The sequence below is a fragment of the Camellia sinensis genome, chromosome 3 (genome assembly GCF_055761805.1).
Source record: "Camellia sinensis isolate YWXY chromosome 3, ASM5576180v1, whole genome shotgun sequence".
NCBI classification, from domain to species: Eukaryota; Viridiplantae; Streptophyta; class Magnoliopsida; order Ericales; family Theaceae; genus Camellia; species Camellia sinensis.
This window is the reverse complement of record NC_138963.1, coordinates 181,619,232-181,643,081: the sequence shown is the minus strand read 5'-3', so window position 1 is coordinate 181,643,081 and position 23,850 is coordinate 181,619,232. Positions and strand designations below refer to the sequence as shown.

At 35.9% G+C, this 23,850-nt stretch overlaps 1 protein-coding gene across 48 annotated transcripts; it reads left to right on the top strand.

The window, feature by feature from the left end:
• Positions 1–16,763: 16,763 nt before the first annotated feature.
• On the top strand, positions 16,764–22,957 carry LOC114287374 (uncharacterized). Of its 48 annotated transcripts, none has more exons than XR_014364897.1 (13): positions 16,764–17,025; positions 17,131–17,209; positions 17,316–17,395; positions 17,543–17,609; positions 18,035–18,106; positions 20,167–20,367; positions 20,480–20,663; positions 20,746–20,905; positions 21,129–21,260; positions 21,361–21,505; positions 21,677–21,917; positions 22,054–22,207; positions 22,306–22,957. XR_014364897.1 is itself a non-coding variant. In XM_082921589.1 (8 exons), the coding sequence occupies exons 1-8, from the start codon at positions 16,950–16,952 to the stop codon at positions 20,749–20,751; spliced, it is 765 nt and encodes a 254-aa protein (XP_082777715.1). In that variant the 5' UTR covers positions 16,764–16,949; the 3' UTR covers positions 20,752–21,081. The 48 variants fall into 48 exon arrangements, 2 of the variants coding, with proteins under 2 accessions (XP_082777715.1, XP_082777714.1); XR_014364882.1 differs by having other exon boundaries at positions 20,161–20,367; positions 21,161–21,260; XR_014364880.1 differs by having other exon boundaries at positions 20,161–20,367; positions 21,161–21,260; positions 22,046–22,207.
• The last annotated feature ends 893 nt before the right edge of the window (positions 22,958–23,850 follow it).

Genomic DNA, 23,850 nt, shown 5'->3' with positions numbered 1-23,850 from the left:
ACTACTACAGTTCGGACTCATGTCACGATTCTGAATCTAATCTCACAAAGTGCAATGTAAGACTGATAAATCACCAAAGAGTCCAAATCCGGCAAATCGTTTTGGAAAATCGATTTTAATCAAAAAAAGCCAAACATGGACTGCTTTGCCAGATTTCAGAGTCACCACTTAAATGTTTTATTTTTGAAAAATTTAGGAAACCCTGACTCGTGCCTAAGGCCACGTGTCCGTCATCACCAAAATTGCTTCGGCTCGGGAACTTGGGTACGAGAGGGAAGGTCATGCAATGAGCACCCCCGTTCGCCCGATCAAAAGATCGGCCTCTACTAACATGATATGTTGTTTTTGAAAACACATGTGTTCTTATTCCAGTTTATTAGACTAGCTTATTACGTGATGCGCACATCAAACAAGTATAGACTAAATCACTCAATTTGGAACAAAACATCTCATGTTTGTTTGTTTGAAAATAGTTTGAAGTTGCTACTCGCAAGTAGGCTAAGACGCGGTTTTGCCACCCTCAAGTGGGCTTAGGAAAACATGATTTGCCACTCTCAAGTGGGCTTAAAACTCGCATTTGATGAATTGTTCCAATTCAAGCAATGAAGCTTTCATCCACAAGCATTCATGCAGTTTAGCACTTAAGCAGATAGTTTCATGGCAAGCATGCTATCATGGCAACACTCACACGTATGCAGTATGCTAAAGCGTAAACACTTACAATGTACTCCGAGCCAAAACAAACTCTATGTTAGAAATCAATGTATGACCCTAGCTATGTCAAGAATGCCTAATGCAACACATGCAAAATGCAACTAAGATAGGCTCGGCTATTCTAAGATGTCATGTGAATGCAACTAGATAACATGTATTCAAATTGGTATTGAAATACAATGCAGTTTGTATGATGCGCTGAGCCTGGTGCATGCAAAATAGATGAATGATGCACGCATGCAAAGCATAAGTATGCTAATTGAAATATGCCATAAACTAACCATCAAAAGCGGATAAGTAAAAGGGAGAAAGACATGGGGTTGGAAGACATTCACACACACACGTACGCTTATTACAACAGTTGCCCTCTCAACGGAGGGTTCGAATAAAAGCTACACTAAGCTATGCTACTTAATTACAAACCGAAACTAATTAACTAACAAGCTAATTAATTATTACAATCCAAATTGAAACAAATAGCTATGCTAAGCTAATTAAAATATTACAAAACAAATCAAATGACTAGTTTACACGAACTAATCATAAATAAAGAAATGGCCTCGCGGGCAAGGAAGAGATGCATGCTCGGTCGGCTTCGCTCGGAAATCCACTTCCGTGCCTCGTGATGCCTCTGTTTGCACATTTCTGGACTTCTGAAAATTGTGCCAACTTCCAAGGTATTTCTGACCCATCTTAGGAACATGCTGAGGGATGGTTGGCCAAGAGGGATGGCCATCGGCCACTTCTGATAGCCGATCCGCAGACATTGGTGGCCGATCGGCGGCTTTGGTGGTCGGTCAACCACTGCTTCCTGCAATTTCTCATTTTGCTGCAATAGAGCACAAACAGAGACATGATAGTGTATTTGCAAGGGATGTGTGCACAACCACCCTCCCTATCATTTCTCAAGCTCAAGGGAGTATGGTACTCGACTCTCAGGCCACCAATCACACATCTCAATGCATGATGGCCAAAGAGGCCAAGTTGCACAAGTCCATGTCAATGAATGCACAAATAACACATAAGGGCCTTAACCTCTATCATGCATGATCAAGAGGGTCGGCGACCGAGAAATGAGGGACGTTTTATCACTTCAAGTATGAAACGTCCCTCGTTTCTCGTGTTTAGATTAACACCCTATCCAAACACAATGCAACATAACATAAGCGTGATTAACCTATCAATGCTAATGGCATGCAAACACAATGCAATGCATGCACATGCAAACAACATGCAAACACAACACAATGCAACAATATGCAAACAAAATGCAATGCAACAACATGCAAACAACATGCCATTCTACCAATGCAAGAATGACATACACAAGGTTCCAACATATGAACAATGCATGCATGGCAAGTTTAGAAGCTAAGGCATCAAAGCTAGTAAAGGGCACCTCACAAGGGGCATGCAAAACAATGCTCAATGGACTTAAACCGAATATGGGCAGACCTGAATCATGCCAAAACAGTGGCCAACACACCAAAACTTAGGCACAAAAAGGCGAGATATGCATGCTCATGCAATGGCTCATCAACTAGGCATAAGGGTCAACTTTCAAACATAATGAAGGAGTGACAAATGTGAGAGTGTAGCTACACTATATGTACTGAAATCATGCAAGAGGGCTTAAGGCACAAGGTTACCAAAAGGGACTACACAAGAGGCATGCGTTATATGGCACAAATGACTGAATCAGCCATAGATAGAGCTTAAATAGGTCAAAACAAAGACCAAAACATGCTGAGATGGGAGCTCAAAAGTCTAGGCATGCATGCATACGCATTGGTCCACAAACAAGCAATAATGCACAACTCTTAAAAACACTCAAAGAGTGAAAGAAGTGAGAACATGGCAATGCTATATGCTCTGAAATATCATGTTAAATGATGCCAAATCATGCACATGTCACAAATGAAGCATGCTAGGAGGCTCAAAACTCAAGGCTAGCAAGGCCAATTGCACTACAGCTATGTAATACATGAAACATATAGCTGAGACAACCCAAAATAGTCCTAGAGCATGTCAAATCAAGGCTAAAACATGCACGGAGTGTAGCCAAAACAAGCTAGCATGGTAAGCCAAAACATCAAGTAAGCTAGGCCAATGAGCATGATTACACTATACCTATCAAAACCAAGCATGGAGCGACTTCACCAACAAAAATCAGAGTTGTATCATGGCAAAATAACACCAAAAACACACTGAAATGATAGCTCAAAAAAGTTAGGTAAGAAGGCATACACATTGGCTCATATTCAAGGCATAAAGCACAAACCCTCCAAAGCATTGAAAGAGTGAAAGATGTGAGGGCATGACAGTGAAACATGCTTTAAAATCACATATCAAATGATGCTAAATCATGCAAATATCCCAAGTAATGCATGTTAGTGGACTCAAAACTCAAGACTAGTCAAAGCATTTGCATTATGGCTATACAAAGCAAGGCATGCATGACCAAAAAAACTTTAAATAGAGCTTAAACATGTTAAAAAATGGCCAAAAATGTGCTGGAGTAGAGCCAAAACATGCTAGAATTATAGGCTAAAATAGCAAGCATACAAAGTTAGTAAGCAAGGTTTACACTACAAGTGTATAAGGCATGCAAGAGGTGAGTCCACCAATCAAAATCAGAGTTATAACATGCCAAAATAATACCAAAAACATGCTTGAACTAAGCTAATTCAAACCACAAGAGCATGCTACTTTGTAAGGCTAACAAGGCTAGTGAGCAAGATTGCACTACAAGTGCAAGAAGCATGCAAGAGGTGACCAAGATGACCAAAAATAGAGTTATGGTAGGTCTCAAAAGTCACAAAAATGAGCCTAAACAAAGCCACAAAGAAGTAAAAACACATGCTCATTTGGTTAGCCATCAACACATGAAAACAAGAGAAGAGGAGGGGGGACCACCCCCTCCTATTTTGTGCCTCAAAACAAGTTTTCTACCACTGAAGTTCCTCTATAATTTTGTGGTTCTAAGGCTAAAAAGAAGTTGTTTGAAAAGTTTGAAAGTTAGCTCACAAGGCCTTACAAGCCAATGAGCAAAAGGGAGGACAACTCCCTAGCCGACCAAGGCACAAACCAACACTTTTAGGACTGAAAAATAGAGGAAAAACTGAGGTTTTTGTAGTTCAACACGACCCCAAAAACAGCCCCAAAGTAGTGTGAAAAGATGGCCAAGCAAGCATGCAAAATAAGTTAAAAGGGAGAGAGTTCTTACCCTTGATGCACAGCTCCAAAACCAGCCCAAAATCTGAGCCAAAACCACCTTTTGGAGCTCAAACAAAGTCCCAAAGAATCTCAACTCAATGGTGGTCAAGTTTGGTTAAGGGTGCTTAGGCAAAGGAGAGGTGTATCTAAGCTTTCATGCACAAAAGGGCAAGAGAGCGTGAACTCTAGAGAGAGAGGCAGATATTAAGCTCTGAAAATTGTAGAGAGAGAGAGGGATTTTACTGTGAGAAGCTCTCAAAACTTTCTAACTCTTCAAGATGTTCTAACCTTTGAATATGAGATATAAGGCTCTCATATATAGCAAAAATGAGCTCAAGGTCGAAAATATCTGAGTTGGGACAGCTGGAACAAGCTGGAAATAACTGGAGGAGAAATATCTTCAAAAAAATGAATTTGGATCACTCTTGGCCGATTGGCCATCTTTGGTGCCGATCTGCTACTTGTGATGGCCAATCTGTTACTTTTTTGGCTGATCGGCCACAAAGTCTGCTTTTCAGGCCCAATTTCAAATGGCCATAACTCCTTCATCTGGACTCATTTGCAGGTCATTCTTGTGTCCAAATTGAAGCCCTGGAAGTAAACTTTCCAATGATGGAAGCTTTGAATAAAAATTCCAATTGTGAAAAAAGTTATGCCTGTTTTGGTGAAGCCGCTCAGTTTCAATCCAACCGAAATGATGCCCAGCTTCAACCAATCATATCTCCCCCGTCCGGACTCGGCTTTAGGAGATTCTTGAGTGTAAAATGAATCTCCGGAAGTCTTCTTTCCAATGGTGTGGCCTCATATCTTAAATCCAAGTGTATAGACAGATAGGCCTGATTTAGCGAGGACTGTTCATCTCTCTCTTAACGATTCATACCCAACTTCTTCCTCAACTAGGTTTCTTCTCTCCACTCCAATTTTCTTCAACTCCAGACCCCTAAACAAGGTGTTTCGAAAGATTTTCCAAAGATTTCATCTCTCTTTCATTCATTTCCACTTTGTCCTTGCTCGATTTACCGAAAAGCGCAACATTTAACGAAATGTGAGCCTCGGAGCATCGCAGAAACCTTTTTTAAAATATTTTGAAAGAGAGGGTTTTAAGATCTAAAATCTTTTTGGTCTAATAATGGGGTGTGAGGTTTGGATTTGACGCTCTCCTTGCCAAAGAAACTGACCCTTTGCATAGCATAGCCTGCACAAGTTACATCACCAAGGAAGCCATCAGTAGCGCCCAAGTCTTAAGGTCGGTCAAAAATGGGGTGTCTACACCACCCAATGTGTAAACATAACCAGCAGTACTCTTTCTGTTATCCACATCACCAGCCAAGTCTGCATCAACATAACTATGTAACTCGATGTCGGTTCGTCTGAAACAAAGTGTCATGTCTGTCGTACCACTCAAGTATCTAAGGATCCACTTCACAGTATCCCAATGCTGCTTGCTTGGATTACTCATGTACTTGCTAACCACTCCCACTGCATGTGCAATGTCTGGTCTAGTACAAACCATAACATACATTATGCTACCGATAGCTAAAGCATACAGAACACGTTCCATGTAAGCCTGCTTTTCTTCGGTCTTCGGAGACTGCTCTTTGGTAAGTTTGAAGTTGCTAGCCAATAGAGTGCTCACTGGTTTTGCACCATCCATGCTAAACCTTTTGAGAACTTTCTTGACATACTCAGCCTGTGAAAATTTCAAAGTACCATTTGCCTTGTCCCTATGAATCCTCATACCAAGGATTTTATTTGCAACTCCAAGATCCTTCATCTCAAATTGGTTGGACAAAAGTTTCTTCAATCTTTTTATCTCTTCAATGCTAGATACTGCGATAAGCATATCACCAATATATAAGAGCAAAATAATATAACTTTTGTCAAACCTCTTGAAATAACAACAATGATCTGCTTGACATCTTGCAAAACCGTTACTACACATAAACCCATCAAACTTCTTGTACCACTGCCTTGGGGCCTGTTTCAAACCATACAAGTTTTTTCAAAGTTTGCATACAAACTCTTCTTTGCCACGTGCCAAGAAACCTTATGGTTGCTTCATGTAAATTTCCTCCTCCAAATCACCATAGAGACAAGCCGTCTTTACATCCATCTGCTCAAGAAACAAATCTTCAGCAGCCACAATTCCTAGCACCAATCTGATAATGGTCAACTTCACAACTGGAGAGAAAATTTCAGTGTAGTCAACCCCTTCCTTTTGCTAAAATCCCTTTGCAACCAATCTGGCCTTGTAGCGTTTACTCACATCATGTTCTTGTTTGACCCTGTGAACCCACTTGTTGTGCAGAGCTTTTTTACCTACTAGTAATTTAGTCAACTCGCATGTCTAGTTTGCCATGAGTGAATCCATTTCATCTTGTATAGTTGACTCCTACTTGATTGAATCATCAACCTTCTAAGCCTCATCATAACTTTTGGGTTCACCCCCATATGACAACAACAAATAATGTAAAGATGAAGACCAATGTTGTGTAGCTTTAGACTATCTTTCTGACCGTTTCAACTTAGGAGTAAGAGTATGGGGCTCAGTTTGTGGAATAAGATTTTCAAGATTATTCTGAATCCTACTATTCAAATCATTCTTACTAATTTCCTCTAACTCAACATGCTCATGACAAGTAATAGATTCAGATTCAGATACAGACTTATCCACATCCTTATACATTACTTTCTCATTAAATATGACATCTCTACTTCTGATTATTTTTTGATTTTATCATCCCAAAACTGATAACCAAATTGATCAATGCCATACCCAATAAAAGTACATTTAATAGATTTCGGATCAAGTTTACTTCTATCAACAAAATCTGTATGCACATATGAAACACAGCCAAATACCTTCAAAAAAGAAAGATTTACCTCTTTACCACTCCAAGCTTCTTTTGGTAGCTCTCCATCCAATAGAACAGATGGACCACGGTTAATCAGATATGCTGCAGCATTAACTGTATCTGCCTAAAACATCTTTGGTAATCCGACATGTATTCTCATACTTCTAGCATGTTCATTCAGAGTTCTATTCATGCATTCTGCAATGCCATTATGTTGAGGTGCCTTTCAAACAGTCTTCTCCATTCTAATTCCACTTTCTGCATAATATTTCTTGAATTCATTGTCCTCATATTCCCCTCCATTATCTGATCTCAAGCACTTAATTTTCAGACCTGTTTCAGTCTCCACCAAGGCTTTTCACTTCTTAAAAGTAGTATAAACTTTAGATTTATGTTTCAAAAAATAAATCCATACATTTCTCGTTGAGTCGTTGATAAAGGCAACATAGTATAATGATCTTCCAAGAGATGAAACTGATGTAGGTCCCCACACATCTGTATGAACCAACTCTAACTTTTCTGACTTTGGTTTCCTGCCATCCTTTGAAAAACTAACCCTCTTTTGTTTGCCGAAGATGCAATCCTCACAAAAGTCAATGTCCACCGATTTCAAATATGATAGTTTCCCCTTAGATGCAAGTACCTTCATCCCTTTTTGACTCATATGCCCAAGACTTTGGTGCCACAAATTTGAGTCTTCCTTCTTACCAGCAACTACTACTGTATCCCTATTGTTCGTAGTCATGTAAAGGATACATTGTTTTTTACCACAAGCAGCAACCGTGGCGCCTTTGGTGACTTTTCACAAACCACCCATGAAAATTACAACATGACCTTCATTATCAATTTGTCCAACAAAAATCAAGTTTCTTTTTAAACCAAGCACATGTCTGACATTCTGTATCTTCCAAACAAATCCATTTGGCAACTTCTGTAACAATCCCGATCCGGAATTAATTACTAACCCGTGATTAAGGACGTTAATCAAGTGATTAAAATAATTATATGTTAATTGTGTATTTTTGCATACTATTTGATTTTCTATCTATTAATCATAGTAATATCTATTTGTGAAATCTGCTTTGATATGAAAATTGAAAGCCTTATCGGCATCGGAATTGGTTACATGTATATGTTATTTAGAATTTTTAGAATGTTATGGCAAATTTTATTACAAATTGATTCAATCTGATTAATTAAGTTGCGTTTGGCAAGCCTTATGTTTTAATTAATGTATTATGGCATCATAACTATATATATGAGCCCTTAAGCTCATCTTTGCCCATTGTTGAGTGCAAAAATCTGAGATTGTATTCTAGAGAGAGAAAGTGTAGGAATTGAAGGGAAATTGAAGGCTTTGGCTTGAATTCTTGAAGATTATACAAGTTTTTAGCTAATTGAAGACTTTAGGTAAGATTGCAACCTCTAGATTGTGTATCTAAGTCATTTAGCATGAGATTTCTTCAAGATTATGAATTTAAATGCATAAAATAAGCTTAGAATGAAGGAAATGTTGATAAGTCATACATGCATGTAAGAATTTGTCAAGAGCTCTCATGTTTGAGCATCATTTATGCCATTAGAGATGAAATTAAAAGCTAGAAGTCACATGCATGCATAATTCATAAAGGTTTGAGGCTCAATTGCATGTGTTGGAAGTGGAAGGAAAGAATTTGAATGAATTTGAGGCATACATGCATGGAAATATGGAGTTTTGACATGTTAAGTTTGATTTTGAGCATCTAAATTATTATGGTAAGTTATTTGGTACATGCATGTTAGAATCGCCATGTTTCATCACTTGAATTCATGTTTTGAGAAGGAAATTGCTATATGCATGGGGCCTTGGAACTCGATTTGGCCAAACATCATGGATTTTGAATATAAGAGTTGTATGTTCTACATGCATGAAAGTTTTTGGTCTAGTTTTGGTAAATTCATGAGTTTTGAGTAAAAAAAGTTTGTGAAAATCATATATTCACGTTTATGAATAAGTTTTCCAAGTTTATGAACAAGCCATGCACGAATTTGCCATCGAATTTGCATTTGGAAGCTCAAAAATCTGTTTTAGAAACCCAGAATTTTTGAAGGTCGCTCGAGCGAACATTTTGTGCATCTAGTAGTTTTGCAGGTTATTACAGCCTGCTCGAGTGACCACTTGGACGCTCGAGCGAACCCTTTGTATATTGTTGATCCGCTCGAGCACAGGAGTTGTGGCTCGAGCGTAGATTGAGACCATCCAGTATTTTTGCAGGCAGACCAGTTCGCACGAGCGACCAAAGATACGCTCGAGCGGCTAGGCCAAATTTAGCATATTTTCAAAAGGCATTCAGTGTTCATATTTTTGTTCCTATCCTTTTTTTAGCATAGTTAGGCTTGAATTGTGAGTCTTTTAAGAGTAATGAGCCAAGAAATAACATGAGTGATTGAATTAGAAAATATGAGACTAATCCAAGACTCAAGAATGTGATTCATGTGTTTATGAGATGAGAATTGGACCAAATAAGAAAAACAATGTAAAGAAAACTAAGTCGTGATAGCCATATGAATGTGTAATGATATGATATGTTTGTGTTATGTACTTTTGTGTTTGTAGGTCAATGTCCGGAGATTGATTGACCGTTTACGGGAGCCCACTGTGAGTAACGTTATTGTAAAGATATGTTCATATGAATTATGTTCCAAATGTGATTTGATAAGTTATGATTTCTGAAACGATATTTGTTTACGTGAACGAATGTTCTATCTTTGAAATCTATTATGGCATCCATAGATAGTCCCAAGTCATGCGAGACGGCATGTTAATGCGGATCCATGAAATATATGTGATTACGAGATCTCGTTAGCCACTTTATTGTGGCGATATGTGTTTAATTGGTATCCGGAACTGAGTACTCTAGTCGGAAGACAATATGTGATGTGTTCTATGAGATGTACCATTAGTATGCTCAGATATGAGAATGATTATGTTATGATTTGTCTTATGATTATGAAATGTTCGAAATTCGTTCACTAACCCCTTTACCTTAATGTTATTCACTGGGCTTTAGCTCACTATGTGTATATATATATGTATAGGTGAGCGTTTTGGAGATCAGTCCTGCAGGCTTTTGTTTGGATCTATGGTCTGTTGTCAGCCAACCATTGTGCCTCACGTGGAGGTTCCGAAAGTGTCACGTGTTATAAGTTCTAGTTGTTTCTGTATATGAAACTTGTTTGCTTTTGTTGGCTGTACTTAAGATGTTATAATGTGTGTGGGTATAATGTAAGAATGATTTTTGGATATGTATATAGATTTTTCCATATTCCGTTCATATAAGTCAGCACAGCTCATTGGACAATTATATTTATGTATTTGCTTCCGTTAGCCCCATATTCTTGTTTATCTGTTCAGAGGCCTTTGGTAATCTAAGGATTACTAGCCGGTTGCGATGCTAAACCTATAGGAGCGGGTTTGGGTCGTGACAACTTGATTGTTACATCCTCTTTACCCACAATCTTCAAAGGTTCATCATCAGCCAAATAAACCTTCCCGAAATCACCACCAATGTAATTGTCCATGATTTCCCTCTGTGAAGTAGAATGAAATGATGTTCCAGAATCTAAAATCTAGGATTCAAGAGGGCTGTCAATACTCAAGATCAAAGTATCATAAATCTCCTCCATTGCAACATTAGCAGACTTTTGATTTTGATCACCTTTGTTCTTATTCAATGTCAGACAATCTCCTTTTAGATGTCCTTTCTTTCCACAGTTCCAACAACTCCATCCCTCTCCAGTTCTTGACTTGCTTTTGTGTTTGGATTTTGATTTGTTGTGGTTCGAATTTTTTCCTACTAATCTTTCTCTCGCTTTTGTATTCAGGGCAGAACCTGATGTTTCCTCTAATTTGCTCATGCGAATTTCTTCACTCAAAATTAAATCTCGAATATCAGCTTGCTTGGTTCCATTTTTTCAAAAATACTTTTCAAAAAATTCTACTTTCTTATTTTTCGTGTTTTTTTGTTTTTACTGAATTTTTTTAATATTTTAAGCAATTTTTTTTACTTTTTAGACACACTTAGCATAAATACACCTAAAAAGTAAAAAAATTGTAAAAAAAATCTTTTAAAAATTCACTAAATACCAAAAATACAAAAAAAAAGAGAAAAGAATTCAGTACATTTTTTGTATTTTTATGTATTTATTAATTTTTAAAAATATTTTTTCACAAAATTTTTACTTTTTAGATATATCTAAGTAAGGTGCATCTAAAAAAGTAAAAAAAAATGTTTAAAATTTTAAAAATATTCACTAAAAATAAAAAAACATGAAAACCAAAAAATTCAGTTTTCAAAAAACTTAATCCAGAAAACTCAAACTAAACACACTGATTGTAATTCAGTTTTTCTTTTTTTGAAGAATTACTCACTGCCGTTACAGTACCATTCCAACTTTTTGGCAAACTAGATAGAAGAATCAAAGCCCTAACCTCATCATCAAATTCGATAGATACAGAACTCAATTGTGTTACCACAATATTGAATTCGTTCAGATGCTCAGCCATCGAAGCACCTTCTATCATCCTCAAATTAAACAATCTACGCATCAAATAAACTTTATTTGAGGCAGAGGATTTTTCATACATGTTTGAGAGTGCCACCATGAGACCCGTTATAGTCTTCTCATTCGCTATGTTAAACGCAATGTTACGAGACAATGTTAGCCGAATAATACCTAGCGCTTGGCGATCAAGAATAGTCCACTCATCATCCTTCATCTTTTCTGGTTTCGTGTAAGGCCCCGGTGTCCCACATCGGGAATGGAGGGGGAGTTCCTGGGCTATAAAAGTAAAACCTGGACCCTTATATAGCATCGAGGCCTTTTCCCAAGTGGTGAAATCCCTATTAAAACTCCCCAGTTAAGCGTGCTTAGGCTGTAGTAGTTCTGGATGGGTGACCCACTGGGAAGAATAAATCCGTACGGGTGTGGCCCAAAGCGGACAATATCGATGACGTGTAAAGGGTCAGGGCGTTACAAATGGTATCAGAGCCGACTCTCCGGAGTACCGAGTGTGGGCCCCTGGCGTCTCTCGGTGTATGTGGGCGGACTTGCAAGCTGGTAGGCTACTGCACGGGGACGTGCAGCCTTATGGGGGGTGGATTGTAAGGCCCCGGTGTCCCACATCGGGAATGGAGGGGGAGTTCCTGGGCTATAAAAGTAAAACCTGGACCCTTATATAGCATCGAGGCCTTTTCCGAAGTGGTGAAATCCCTATTAGAACTCCTCAGTTAAGCGTGCTTAGGCTAGAGTAGTTCTGGGATGGGTGACCCACTGGGAAGAATAAATCCGTGCGGGTGTGGCCCAAAGCGGACAATATCGATGACGTGTAAAGGGTCGGGGCGTTACATTTCGTCCCTGAGAGGGGTTCATATAGTTTTTTCTAATACAGATAGTCATCAATCTGCATCTTTCAAAATTCAAAATTTGTGCCATTGAATTTATCGATTCTAACATTTTTGTCTGTAGCCATCGCTCCCACTCGAACCAATACTCTGATACCAGTTGTTAGGAATTGACATTTCCTAACCAAGATCGGCAAGATACGAAACAACAAACAAAGAAGAAAAACGAATCAAACAAATCACACATACAAGAACATAAGGATTTACGTGGTTCACCCCAAAATAAGATTACGTCCACGGCTGCTGCAGTTTTTCATTATGATAAGAAAAATACAACTCTCTCTTAACCTAAAAGAGGCGCCCCTCATCTATTTATAAGTAAAGAATTAGGATTACATGGAAGCACATAGGAATTACGAAAGTACCCAAACCCTCCATTGGACCCAGTGTTTAAGGGAATAGTAAGGTTGAGTAAACAGTAGTTATCAGGGTCTACCGACCCAACAAAGAAGATACACATGCCCCTATCAAAGTCTTATCCCAACTACCCATATCCTAATCAATCACATCCGAAACAGTAGCTTCCATTGACATACCCACAGGTGGAATCAGAAGACAAAATGACAAAGGTCGAGAAATCCGTGGGTTTACCCAAATTTTAATCGATTGACCATCACTAATCTGCCATCTGAACCTTGCAACAAAGACCGCAAACCATGAATACTTTGACAAGTGAGAGATGGGTTACAGTAAAGCATCCAAAAAAGAGGTCATCGGAAAGTAACAAGCTTTGAGCAAACAAGCCACCAAAAGACCTCTTCCAAACTTCAGAATTAATAAACCCAAAAACTTTCGCCTTCGATTTCCCCCACAAAAGTAGAGATGCCCAAGTATTTGCCATTAGTTTCCATTGTGTTTACTTCAAATAGATCAGTGATAGATTTTGCTTGTCATTCTTGAACATTCTTTCTGAAAAAAAATTGTTGGTTTCCCCAAATTAATTTTCTACCCAGAGACTTGCTTATACTCCTATAACATATCAATCAAAATGTGAGCTTTCTAAGAAGAAGCTTTTCCAAATAACAAGCTATCATCCGCAAAATATAGATGTAAAACACCTGGACCCAACCAACCCAAGGATATACCTGATAGCAATTTTCAGTCAATCGTCTTACTTAGGGTTGTTTGGAATGACCTAAATAAGTGCACTTTTTGTCTTTTTATGAAAAGATGTGTAGAAAATAGAGATATGATATGATGGAAAAAAGATAAAAAGATAGATTATTTTTGAGTTGCCAAACTTGACCTAATCATGCATGATAGTGCCTCCAACACAATAATGAACAAATACAGCGAGATAGGATGGTTGCAACTGTTAAGATAGAACCCATGTTACCTGGAACGTGGATTATTTCGGTACGTGGAACGAAAACGAAAATGTGATACATCACATGGTTTAAAATGTGATACGATAGGAATAGACTTTTATATGTTACACTTAAGAATTAAAGGTACTTTTAGAATAAATTTCTTTTAAGTGTTATGTATCTAATATATATATATATATATATTATATATTTCATTTTTGATGTTTTTGTTTAGTCAAAACTTAAGTTACTTTAGATTTTAATTCATTATATTTGATTTTTTCCATCCTAAGGTAACATTTTAAAAAATATATTGTTAAAAACTTTCGGAATCATTTCGAATTATTAAATTTACCATTTTAAAATGAAAATATACCATATTTCAAAACATACATGCCAATACGTAATTCGCTAAAATATTCGCGTTTCTAGTAATACATACTGAAACCCCATCAATAAGAACCCAATTGAAAATAGTTGTGACACAACTCATAATAAGCTCAACAAACCTCTCATTAAAGCCCCAATCGCAACATCGCGGTCTTCAAAAACGGCCAATCAACTCTATAATAGGCCTTACCCATGTTGAGTTTTAATGCAAAAAAAACCTTCATTACCATGGTGCCAATTCTTGAGCCAACGAAAGATCTCAAAATTTTATTTATCATTTTATTTTTATTCTTTAAACTATCAGTTTTCTTTCATTTCTAATCTATCAATTTTATCCATTTAATTCATAGTATTTATTTTATTAGTAAATTTGTTTGGTTCAGGTGGTTTAATTAGGAAAAAATTGTACAAATCACTAGCCATTAAAACATAATTTAATGAATGAGAATATTATTTTAAAATTTTAACTTTTTAAATCATATAACCAACTACTCATTATTCATATCATTTTTGACCATCAATATAACAATATCATCTACTAATTTTATGGTATAAAAAAAAATATGTGGAGTTACACCTTATTTGATTCTAATTTTCTGTAAAAAAAAAATTTGTGGTTTTTTTTTTAAAATTTTTAGTGAATTTTTTAATATTTGAATTTTTATATTTTTGGTATTTAATGAATTTTTTTTTAAAAAAATTCACAAATATTATATTTTTAATTATATTTATATTAAATATATCTAGAAGTAAAAAAATAATTTAAAATATTAAAAAAATTACTAAAAATAAAAAAATACAAAAAACAAAAAATAATAATTTAAAAAAAATTAAATTCAGGAAATTGAACCAAATGAGTTTTCTTTGTTCTTTCCTTTGTCATCAACAGGCAAGGGTGAAACCGTAATCTACACTAAAAATTTGAGAAAAAAAAACTGTAATTTGGGTCACTTGTTGACATCCCCTATATAAACATACTCTTTTTTTCTTTTTTTTTTTAAAGTCACATAATTTCTTTACTTTTTATATAATTTTTTTTATAAAAAATAAAAAACATATTTATTTAATCCGTTTTAATCACTTGTTAAGTGGCGACATAAGATCATTTCTAATGATTCATCAAATTAAATTTTAATGAAAAATGTTACTTTTTATTCTTCTAACGTTTCATCAAATTTATCATTAAATTTAAGATTTCACTTTTATTTTATTAAACTAAAGACTAATGTAATTTTCATCAAATTTTCACCACTAAATATTTCAAATGTCTCCAAAATATCCACCTCAAAATAAAAATTTTAAAAAAATTATACTGAGCAGTTAACCGGCCAATTGTCACTCAATCAATCGATAATTTGATATAAAGTTACACAACCTTTAATTGAAACACTTTAATATCAAAAGTAACTTTTATTTAAATAAATGCAAGGTTGGTGATGCTACTGAAGTTTGTAATGTATAAATTGGTATGCTTGCCAACAAAAGCGGCAGAACGAAAAATCTCCCTTTATTTTACGTTGTAAAATTTTCAATTTTTTTAAAAAAATCTCTAAGTGTACTAAGTCTTTCAGAATTTCAGAGTCTGTAATATAATCTTTATAAGTATATTTCTTATTAATATGAAATGTGAGTAGTTTCTCTTTTTCTTTAAATATTTCAAAAGGATAACTCTTCTATTTTAAAAATTTATTTTCTTTTTGGAAAAACTAAATTTATGGAATGCTTGTTTGCTCATTAATATTACATGCTTTGAACCTTCGTAGTATCTGCTGTTTTCTATTTTGTTACTGAGTGACCTTAGCTGAAGAGCCCGTGTGAACCGTGGTTAGGCATTGGAAGGCAAATTGTAGGCAGAAAGGGAAAGGTAAAAAATAGAAAATAAAAATATACTATGTTGAACGAAACTTAACTTCAAGGTGGGAGTACATGTAGTGAAAACAAACATTGTCTAAAAATTGTTTTGCCATAGAAAAGAATTTTAGAATAAAAGGAGAGTAACCCGAGTAGAAATATTAAGGAAATATTGTTCATAAAAGAATTTAAAAAATCAAAATTGTATGCCTTTAGATAAAAAACTTAGGATTAAAATCAGAACCAGTACTAAGCTTATACAAGAATTAGAAGATCAAAAATTAAGATATCAATTTCTTTTATCCTTAGCATCTGACAGATCCCTAGAAAATTACAGTTTAAAAGTTTCTCAAATAAATAGACAGATAACTGTAAAACAGGAAGCCTTAAAGCTAGCCATACAACAGCTTGAAGATCTATTAGCATAACTGTAGAATTAGTTAGATAATTCTCAACGTAATTTCAAAATAGTGGTAGACCATTAACTCACCCCTTCCCCAAAAATTAGTATCAGAGCACTGTTTGATTTTAGGACATTTTTAGTTAGTTTATGCATTTTGCTTATGGTAATAAAGTAGTATTTATTTTTAGACATTTTAGTTATAAATTTCATGTTATAGTAACTTTTAATAATTTTAAAGTACAATTTAATTTTGTGTATGAAAAAAGTAGAGTATCTAGATTTATAACTTAGCAGCCATAACCATCGCCTTAACATAGATAAAAATAAATTTCGTTGTAATTTTGAAGATACTTTTACACATCAACTTTATACTGAACATAATCCTCAGTTAAATAGTATTATCGATTATCAGATTAATTTTACAGAAAATATTAAAAAGGACATAGATAAAATTAGTAATTTTTTTATTTTATTTATAGAACTTCTCCGTAATAATCGTAATATAATTAAAAATTAAGATAAAAAATTAGGTTATATCCCAGACCAGTATAGTTTAATTTTACAAAAAAAAAAAAAAAAAAACACAGATTTAATATCAAAAGTAACTTTTATTAATAAATGCAAGGTTGGGGACGCTACTGAAGTATATCGTCTATGCGTGTTCCTAATCTTTCCCAATTATCTACAAAGCAGAGATACCCCTAACATCAAAACCCAACCCTAGCCGGCACTCTCTCTCTCTCTCTCTCTGAAGAAGAAGAAGAAGAAGATGTCGCACTTTGGAAGATCTGGGCCTCCAGACATCAAGGACACCTACTCTCTCCTCGTCCTCAACATCACCTTCCGTAACCCAATCCCTTTCCCCAATTTTCTATTCTCTCCTTTCTTGTTTTCATTGATTTTGCTTGATTTCTGTAAATATTTATTATTCTTTTCTTTATCTTCTGTAGGAACCAGTGCAGATGATTTATTCCCCCTCTTCGAGAAGTACGGCAAGGTCGTCGATGTCTTCATCCCCAGAGACCGAAGGTTTCGTACATATATATTCATGGGTTGTTTTAATTTTAAATTTTCTTTAATGGGTTTGTTGTAATTGTTCTGACGAGTTAGCTATTGTGTAATTCAACAATTTTAGGACTGGTGATTCACGAGGTTTTGCGTTTGTTCGGTACAAGTATGCTGACGAAGCCCAGAAGGCGGTCGACAAGCTCGATGGTATGTTCTTAATACTATGTAATAACTTGTAATCTAGTGTCCCAAATAATTTTTTGCAATCAGAGATGTTTTGTTTGTATGTGTATATGTGTTTGGACAAGTGTTGGTGTCGGTTGTTTTTATATTTGCTTTACTTTACTTTATCAGGACGAGTTGTTGATGGCAGAGAGATAATGGTTCAGTTTGCTAAGTATGGGCCGAATGCTGAGAAAATGTGAGTCGCCTATTGTGATTAGTGTTTTATGTTTCATTTTATGTATGTAGTGGAATGGATAATTGACTGCCAATTTGTTGCTTATTGATTTATGAGTCATTGTGGGCTGAGTTGATATGCAAATGTTATGCCTTTGTTACTTCAAGGTTTAAGCGTTTTGAATTTAGAATAAATGTGTGTTTCAATTTGGTTATGGTAGTGATAAATTTCAAATGGATATGCTGGCTTCATTAACAGGTCCACAGGGGACCATGCTACTTGTGCACTAGTTATTCTAGCCCTATATGTTACAAAATACGGCGAAGTTTCTTCTATTATACTTTATTTCTTCAGCTTAGATTTTATTGAAATGGTAGGTTTTATTGGAGTACATATTGTTTCTCTGTTGAAACTGTTTGACCAAGTTACATGGTTTGGGTTTTCAGTCAGAAAGGGAGGATAGTAGAATCAGCATCAAGGTCAAAAGGCAGCTCAAGAAGCCGGAGTCCTCGACCAAGGTATGCATACTTTTTCTTTTCTTTTCTTTTCTTTTTGAGAATGATATAGGAAATGAAGTGCTCCTCTCTTCAAAAATAGTCCCATGTGGAATTTTATATGGCATTTAGGTCAAAGAAGTTGGCAAACATTTGGGAGATGCGGATATTGATTATTCTCAGTTATGTAGCTATATCTGATTTAGTATACATGATTTTATTTTGTTGGAATATTTATCTTTTGAGCAACTACTATAACACCCATTTGTCCGCTTCTTTATGGCAATTTAGCACCACCACCACCACCTCCACTATTTTACATCCACATTATTGAGGGTGTAGGTATGGCAATTGATTGTGTTTTGCATACTATTTTACATCTATATTATTTGATGACTTGGAAACTAATCGTGTATTGCATGGAGTCGTGCTCTTCCAACCTCTTTCAATATGGAGCTGCCCCTCTCCAAACTTGTCTTTAAGTTGTCATAGGGTGGGGGCGGAAGATTACGGAAGAGTTGGGTTGGGACAGATATCCCAACAGGTTATGAAAAGTCCTAAACTGGGATGGAAGTGTATGATGATACATCTTATACATAGCTGATGTTAGCAGTTAAAATACAGCTTAATTTACATCCATACTATTGAGGAAAAATAAATTTCATTCCACATGGCAAACAACCTTGGACATGGATTGAACAGCACAACAACAGTTGTCTTCTTAAATCCTTACTAGCAGGAAACTCTTGGCTTTTGCTTCTGCCCTTGCTCCCACTCCCGCTCTCAACCTGAAACCTATGATACCAGAAAACGCTAATACCCTAACGAATTACGTATTAATATGCACGATCCAAAATATGGTGTACTACTGTTCCAAAACGGTGAATTTAGCGATTTGAAATGTTTCTAAAAGTTTTTCCAATAAATTTCCTTAAATGTTTCCTTAGGAGGAAAAAATCAAATATAATGAATTAAAATCTAAAGTAAGTTAAGTTTTGACAAGACAAAACATAAAAAATAAGTCATAATACTCATAAAAATGTTTTGCTACATGAAGAAGAAAAATTAAATTTTATTAGATGCATAATAGTTAAAAGAAAATTACTCTAAAAGTATCTTAAATTCGCAAGTATATTATATATACAAGGCTACCCTTGTTGTATCACATTTTAGAGCATGTGGCATATCACGTTTCCGTTCCCGTTCTTGTTTCTGTTCCCGTTCCCCCATATTGGAATGATCCACGTTCCAAGTAACATAGCCTGAACCTTTTTATATATATAATATATATATATATATATTTATGCCCAAACTCCCATGATGGGTACTAATCGGGTGGTGTTTTTAGGGTAACTGTTGGTTCAGTGGTTAAAATCTCGACCTATTAACCTTATGGGTTCCAGTCTGAGGACAAATTGTACATTTATGCCAAAGGTTTGTTATGTACCCAATTTAACCCCTCCAAGCACCCATTAATGGGTATTAATTGGTCGTTTTTTAAATCTATATTTATGTTACTACAATGAGATTCCACTTCAGAATGCTATTGAACTTTTATTTTTTTTAATTCTTCATCTTTTTAAAGCTTGTAAAATACTTGGATTGAGGTGGCCTTCAGCACATGGAAGATCTGTACTTCGAAATAGAATGTTGCATAAATATTGGGATTTGAAAGGGAGATAGGTTAACACAACTTATTGTGGAAAGAGAATATACCTGGTACTTTAAATAGATACATAACAGGGGGTGTGTTCACAACCCTGCTCTGTACAAGGTTTGTGTTACTCTTTCAAACCATCTATCATCCAATTTGGTGTCTTCTAAATCTTCATAAATCATGAATTATTATAATTAAGAAGTTAGAACATTTCTTGAGAGGGGACTTGTTTTACCTGTGAGTTATTATTTTTTATGCCTTAAATTTTCGATCTTGTTTGCTTTTCTGTCTTTTCTCTCCACTCTCTTCTTTGACATCCCTGATAAAAGATTCAGGAGTATATTTCTATGTTATACTATTGACTGTTTAATTGTATGTTTGTTTGTTTTGTTTGTTTGTTATTTTTTGAAAACAATTTTAGATACAGGGATGAATACAGGGACAAGGATTATAGGAGGAGAAGTCGCAGCAGAAGCAGGGATAGATATGATCGTGATCGGCACCGGGGAAGGGAAAGAGATTATCGTCATCGAAGCAGGAGCCGCAGTGCAAGTCCTGATTATGACAAACGCCGTGGGAGAGGTAGATATGATGATGAGAGGCGTAGTCGGAGCCGTTCTTATGAAAGGTATTTAGTGTTCCCCCCCTCTCTCTCTCTCTCTCTATATATATATATATATTGCTCTTCATTGAATTGTGCTTTTGGACCTTTTATCTGATGCCATTTGGATATTTTGAAGTGCCTCCCCTGCTCGTCGTACCCCTAGTCCTCGGAGGAGCCCCTCTCCTCGCAGGACACCTCCATCTAGGGGTGGGAGTCCTGATGGACGCAATCACAAAGAATGCTCACCTACTCCAAAAAGTGTGTCTCCACGTGGTAGACCTGCTGATTCTCGAAGCCCTTCCCGACATTCCGATGCTGATGTAAGTAATATTCCTCAAATCTAAGGTTGATTGCATCCAGACTTTTGTGGCTTAACTGGTTATTGGGATTTCTGTTTTGTAGGAATAGGGAGTGATATAGTATGTGATGAATCTTCAGCTCGTATTCTACTCGTTGTACTGTGTGTAGTTGAAACTGCTGTGGGGGAGGACATCTTGAGATTTTCAATGTTATTATCGAATCATTGAATGCTAGAATTGATTGCTCAGGGCTGATATTTAAGGTTGACTATTTTGTTGTACTTGATGCATCCTTAAGTTTTGATGGTACTGTTGCACTCCAGTTTTCATGGGTTGGCTGCATTTTTAATCTTTCTTTGTTCTTCTACCTTGTTTTTAAAACATATTTAATTTTGTTTGCATCTTTGTTAATATCAATTCAGATAACTGAGCTTTTTTACTTGTGATGGACCATGTACTGGCCTTCTATATTGTGTCTGGGAAAAGTGAATGTGGCTGACTTGCTGATGATGTAGCAGCTGTTGATGCTGTGTTTATTTTGCGGTTGGTTGATAACATTTCTTGCTGGTTGCGAAGTACGTTGTTTTTTACAAATTTTCTCTGATGATGTCATCATTGGTAAGGTTTAAAACTTGCATGCTACTGAAGTCCCATTGGACTCTTGACTTTTGACCTGATCGTCCTTACTTTTGCTGACTTCAAATCTTGGGTCCGGAAGGCAGTCTTAGTAGCAGTGATGACTTAAAAGATGGTTGCTGCCCACATGCTTTAAGATGTAGCTGATGCAGTTAAACTGCTGGACCAGATATACCATAGTGCCGATTTTAATATGAACCTGCTTGAGCTGGATATTGTAGCATGAGGTTGGACATGGTGACATAGTTACATACTTTTTACCAATGTTTGGTTAGACTTCCCCTCATTTATTCTTGGTTATTAGACTGTTACCAATTGCTGTGGCATGTATCAATGTGTTTTGGTACATGCACCGGTGAATATGGTTTTGAGCTGATACCAGTTGCATATTGTTACAGCACATGAGGTCGTGAATGTATATGTGAAATGATAGCCAATATCTTCATACATCGGTTGTTGCTGCACTTCTTGCTGATAACTTTTGAACCTGGTCTTACCATTTTTCGTGTTGATGAGTGATGCTTGGTTTGGTAGCTGTGGTGCTCCAGTAGCTGTGCTTTGTTTCATTGCCTTCCAGTACATCGTGCTGATGCTGAATTTTAAGTTTTGGTTTCCTAGTCCATTGCATTGCTCTTGAAGGTATTTTTTTGCAGTCATCCAATATTTTGTCGTCTTTGTTGCCTGTTTTGTGCATATTTGGATTATGTATCTGTTTATTTTTTAATTGCATTTTGTTGAATCTGATTACACTTCAATTTGTGTGGAAGCTTTTTAGCTATGGCAATTTTATATCATTACAATGATGATAGCATATCCAACAAATATTCAGCAAGGCTCATGGTTCACTTTGTAGTTGAAGTTTTTCACTGGGTTAAAACTTAACAACTCTCTGTAGCCATTGTTTTGTTGGCTTTCAGGCTAGCATTATGGTCTGTGCTTTCCTCTCCTTTCATCCTAATAGCTGTTGACATGAAAACTGGTGTTCAATTATTGTCATTATTTTTCACTTGGGTAATACTTGTTACAGGGGAAATCATTTCTGGTGGAGAAATCACCAAAAAATGTTCAGGAGGAACTCCTATTAAGGGGGAGGGAAAGGGTTCTGACCATTAATGAGTGAATTTACTAAAATAGCTTTGTGGACTTCTATCAACCAGCTGTCTATTGGGTCTGTCATCCATCAATATTTTTTAGTGCAAAATTAGCTCTTCATCTCTGTTTTTGTTATTCTCTTAATACTGGTCCTTTGATTGCTGCTTGAGGAAAATATGCAAAGCCTCTTCTCAAATGTAAGGTTGCGTTGAGAACCGATGTCAATCTCGTCTCTCTTCACAGCTAAGATGAGGAGCAAAGCAGAAACAAGCCATGCAACAGGGTTGCAATTTCCTCTCTATTTCAAATTTTATTTTGTTGTACCTGTCTCAGATCCAAGTTGGAACCACTCATTGAACTGCCTTTTTCTAGGAGCAAATATTCTAGGTCCATTCCTGTATCCCTGTATTGCTTGTGAAAGCCTAGTCTTTTCTACACCTTCAGAACAATATATCTGTGATGTTCTTGATCTTGAAGCAATTGGATTTGACAAGCAATAGGCTTTTTGTCAAAAACCTTGCTGAACTACAATGGTCCCAAAACCACCTACTGGTTTCACCTGAAATGCAATAGAAAACTTTAACTTATTTGAGGAGTCAATTTTATGAGAATCTATTGTCTAGGTTTATTCTCTCTTCTTTCTTTTTTATTATTTATTTTTAAATCAAATTTGACAAATCTCATTCTGCTTGTGTGATTAAACCCTCCCATCAGAATTGTGACCAGTCCTTGCTAGCTTGACTTATCGAGCAATCCTTTGGGTGATGCCATCTGTGTCTTTTAGTCTCTTTAGATATCTTGAATCTTTCTTCTAGTTAAGTGGTTTGTTTAGTGAGCCTAATGTATATGGTGTTTTCTTTTAGGTAAAGTTGGGGGTGATAGTGTACTCATTGAACTTTTTGTGTCTAAGATAGGAGTGGTGGTTGCAGAGGGTTGACATTGAAATGTTGGCTAAAATTACAAGAAAATATTTTTAAAAATATTTTGCATCTTTTTGGATATTTGTTATGTCAAATGTTTTTATTTTTTTTGTGATAAATGGAAAACAAGCTCATTTAGAAAGAAAATGTTTCACTTTTTAAAAGTGAAATATTTTGTAGACTAAAGTTTTTTCACCGTCATCACCACCACCAATACTGCAATTACCATCTTGCCATCTCTACTACCAACTATTATCACACTGTCATTACTACTGCCACCTATCACAACCACACTAGTACTACCACTACTACAGTTATAGGTCCTGTTTGGTAGGGTTTATTTTCAGCTTATTTCAGCTTTTAGTTTAATTTAAGTTATTTTGATGTGTTTGGTTCAGCTTAACAATACGGCTTATAGCTTTTTGTAAATTAAAAATCAACTTATTCTTTGAGTGGGGGAGGAGAAGCTTAATTTATAAGTAAAAAATCAACTTATATTCATAATTATAAGCTACAAGCTGTTATGTTATAAGTTGTAATCACTTTTTCACAGCTCTACC

Excerpts from the sequence above, each read along its gene's own strand:
- LOC114287374 (XM_082921588.1), top strand. The coding sequence starts at position 16,950 with ATGTCGCACTTTGGAAGATCTGGGCCTCCAGACATCAAGGACACCTAC. Across the intron at positions 17,396-17,542 it reads GGCGGTCGACAAGCTCGATG|GACGAGTTGTTGATGGCAGA; the intron begins GTATGTTCTTAA and ends TTACTTTATCAG. Across the intron at positions 18,107-20,160 it reads AGCCGGAGTCCTCGACCAAG|ATACAGGGATGAATACAGGG; the intron begins GTATGCATACTT and ends AAACAATTTTAG.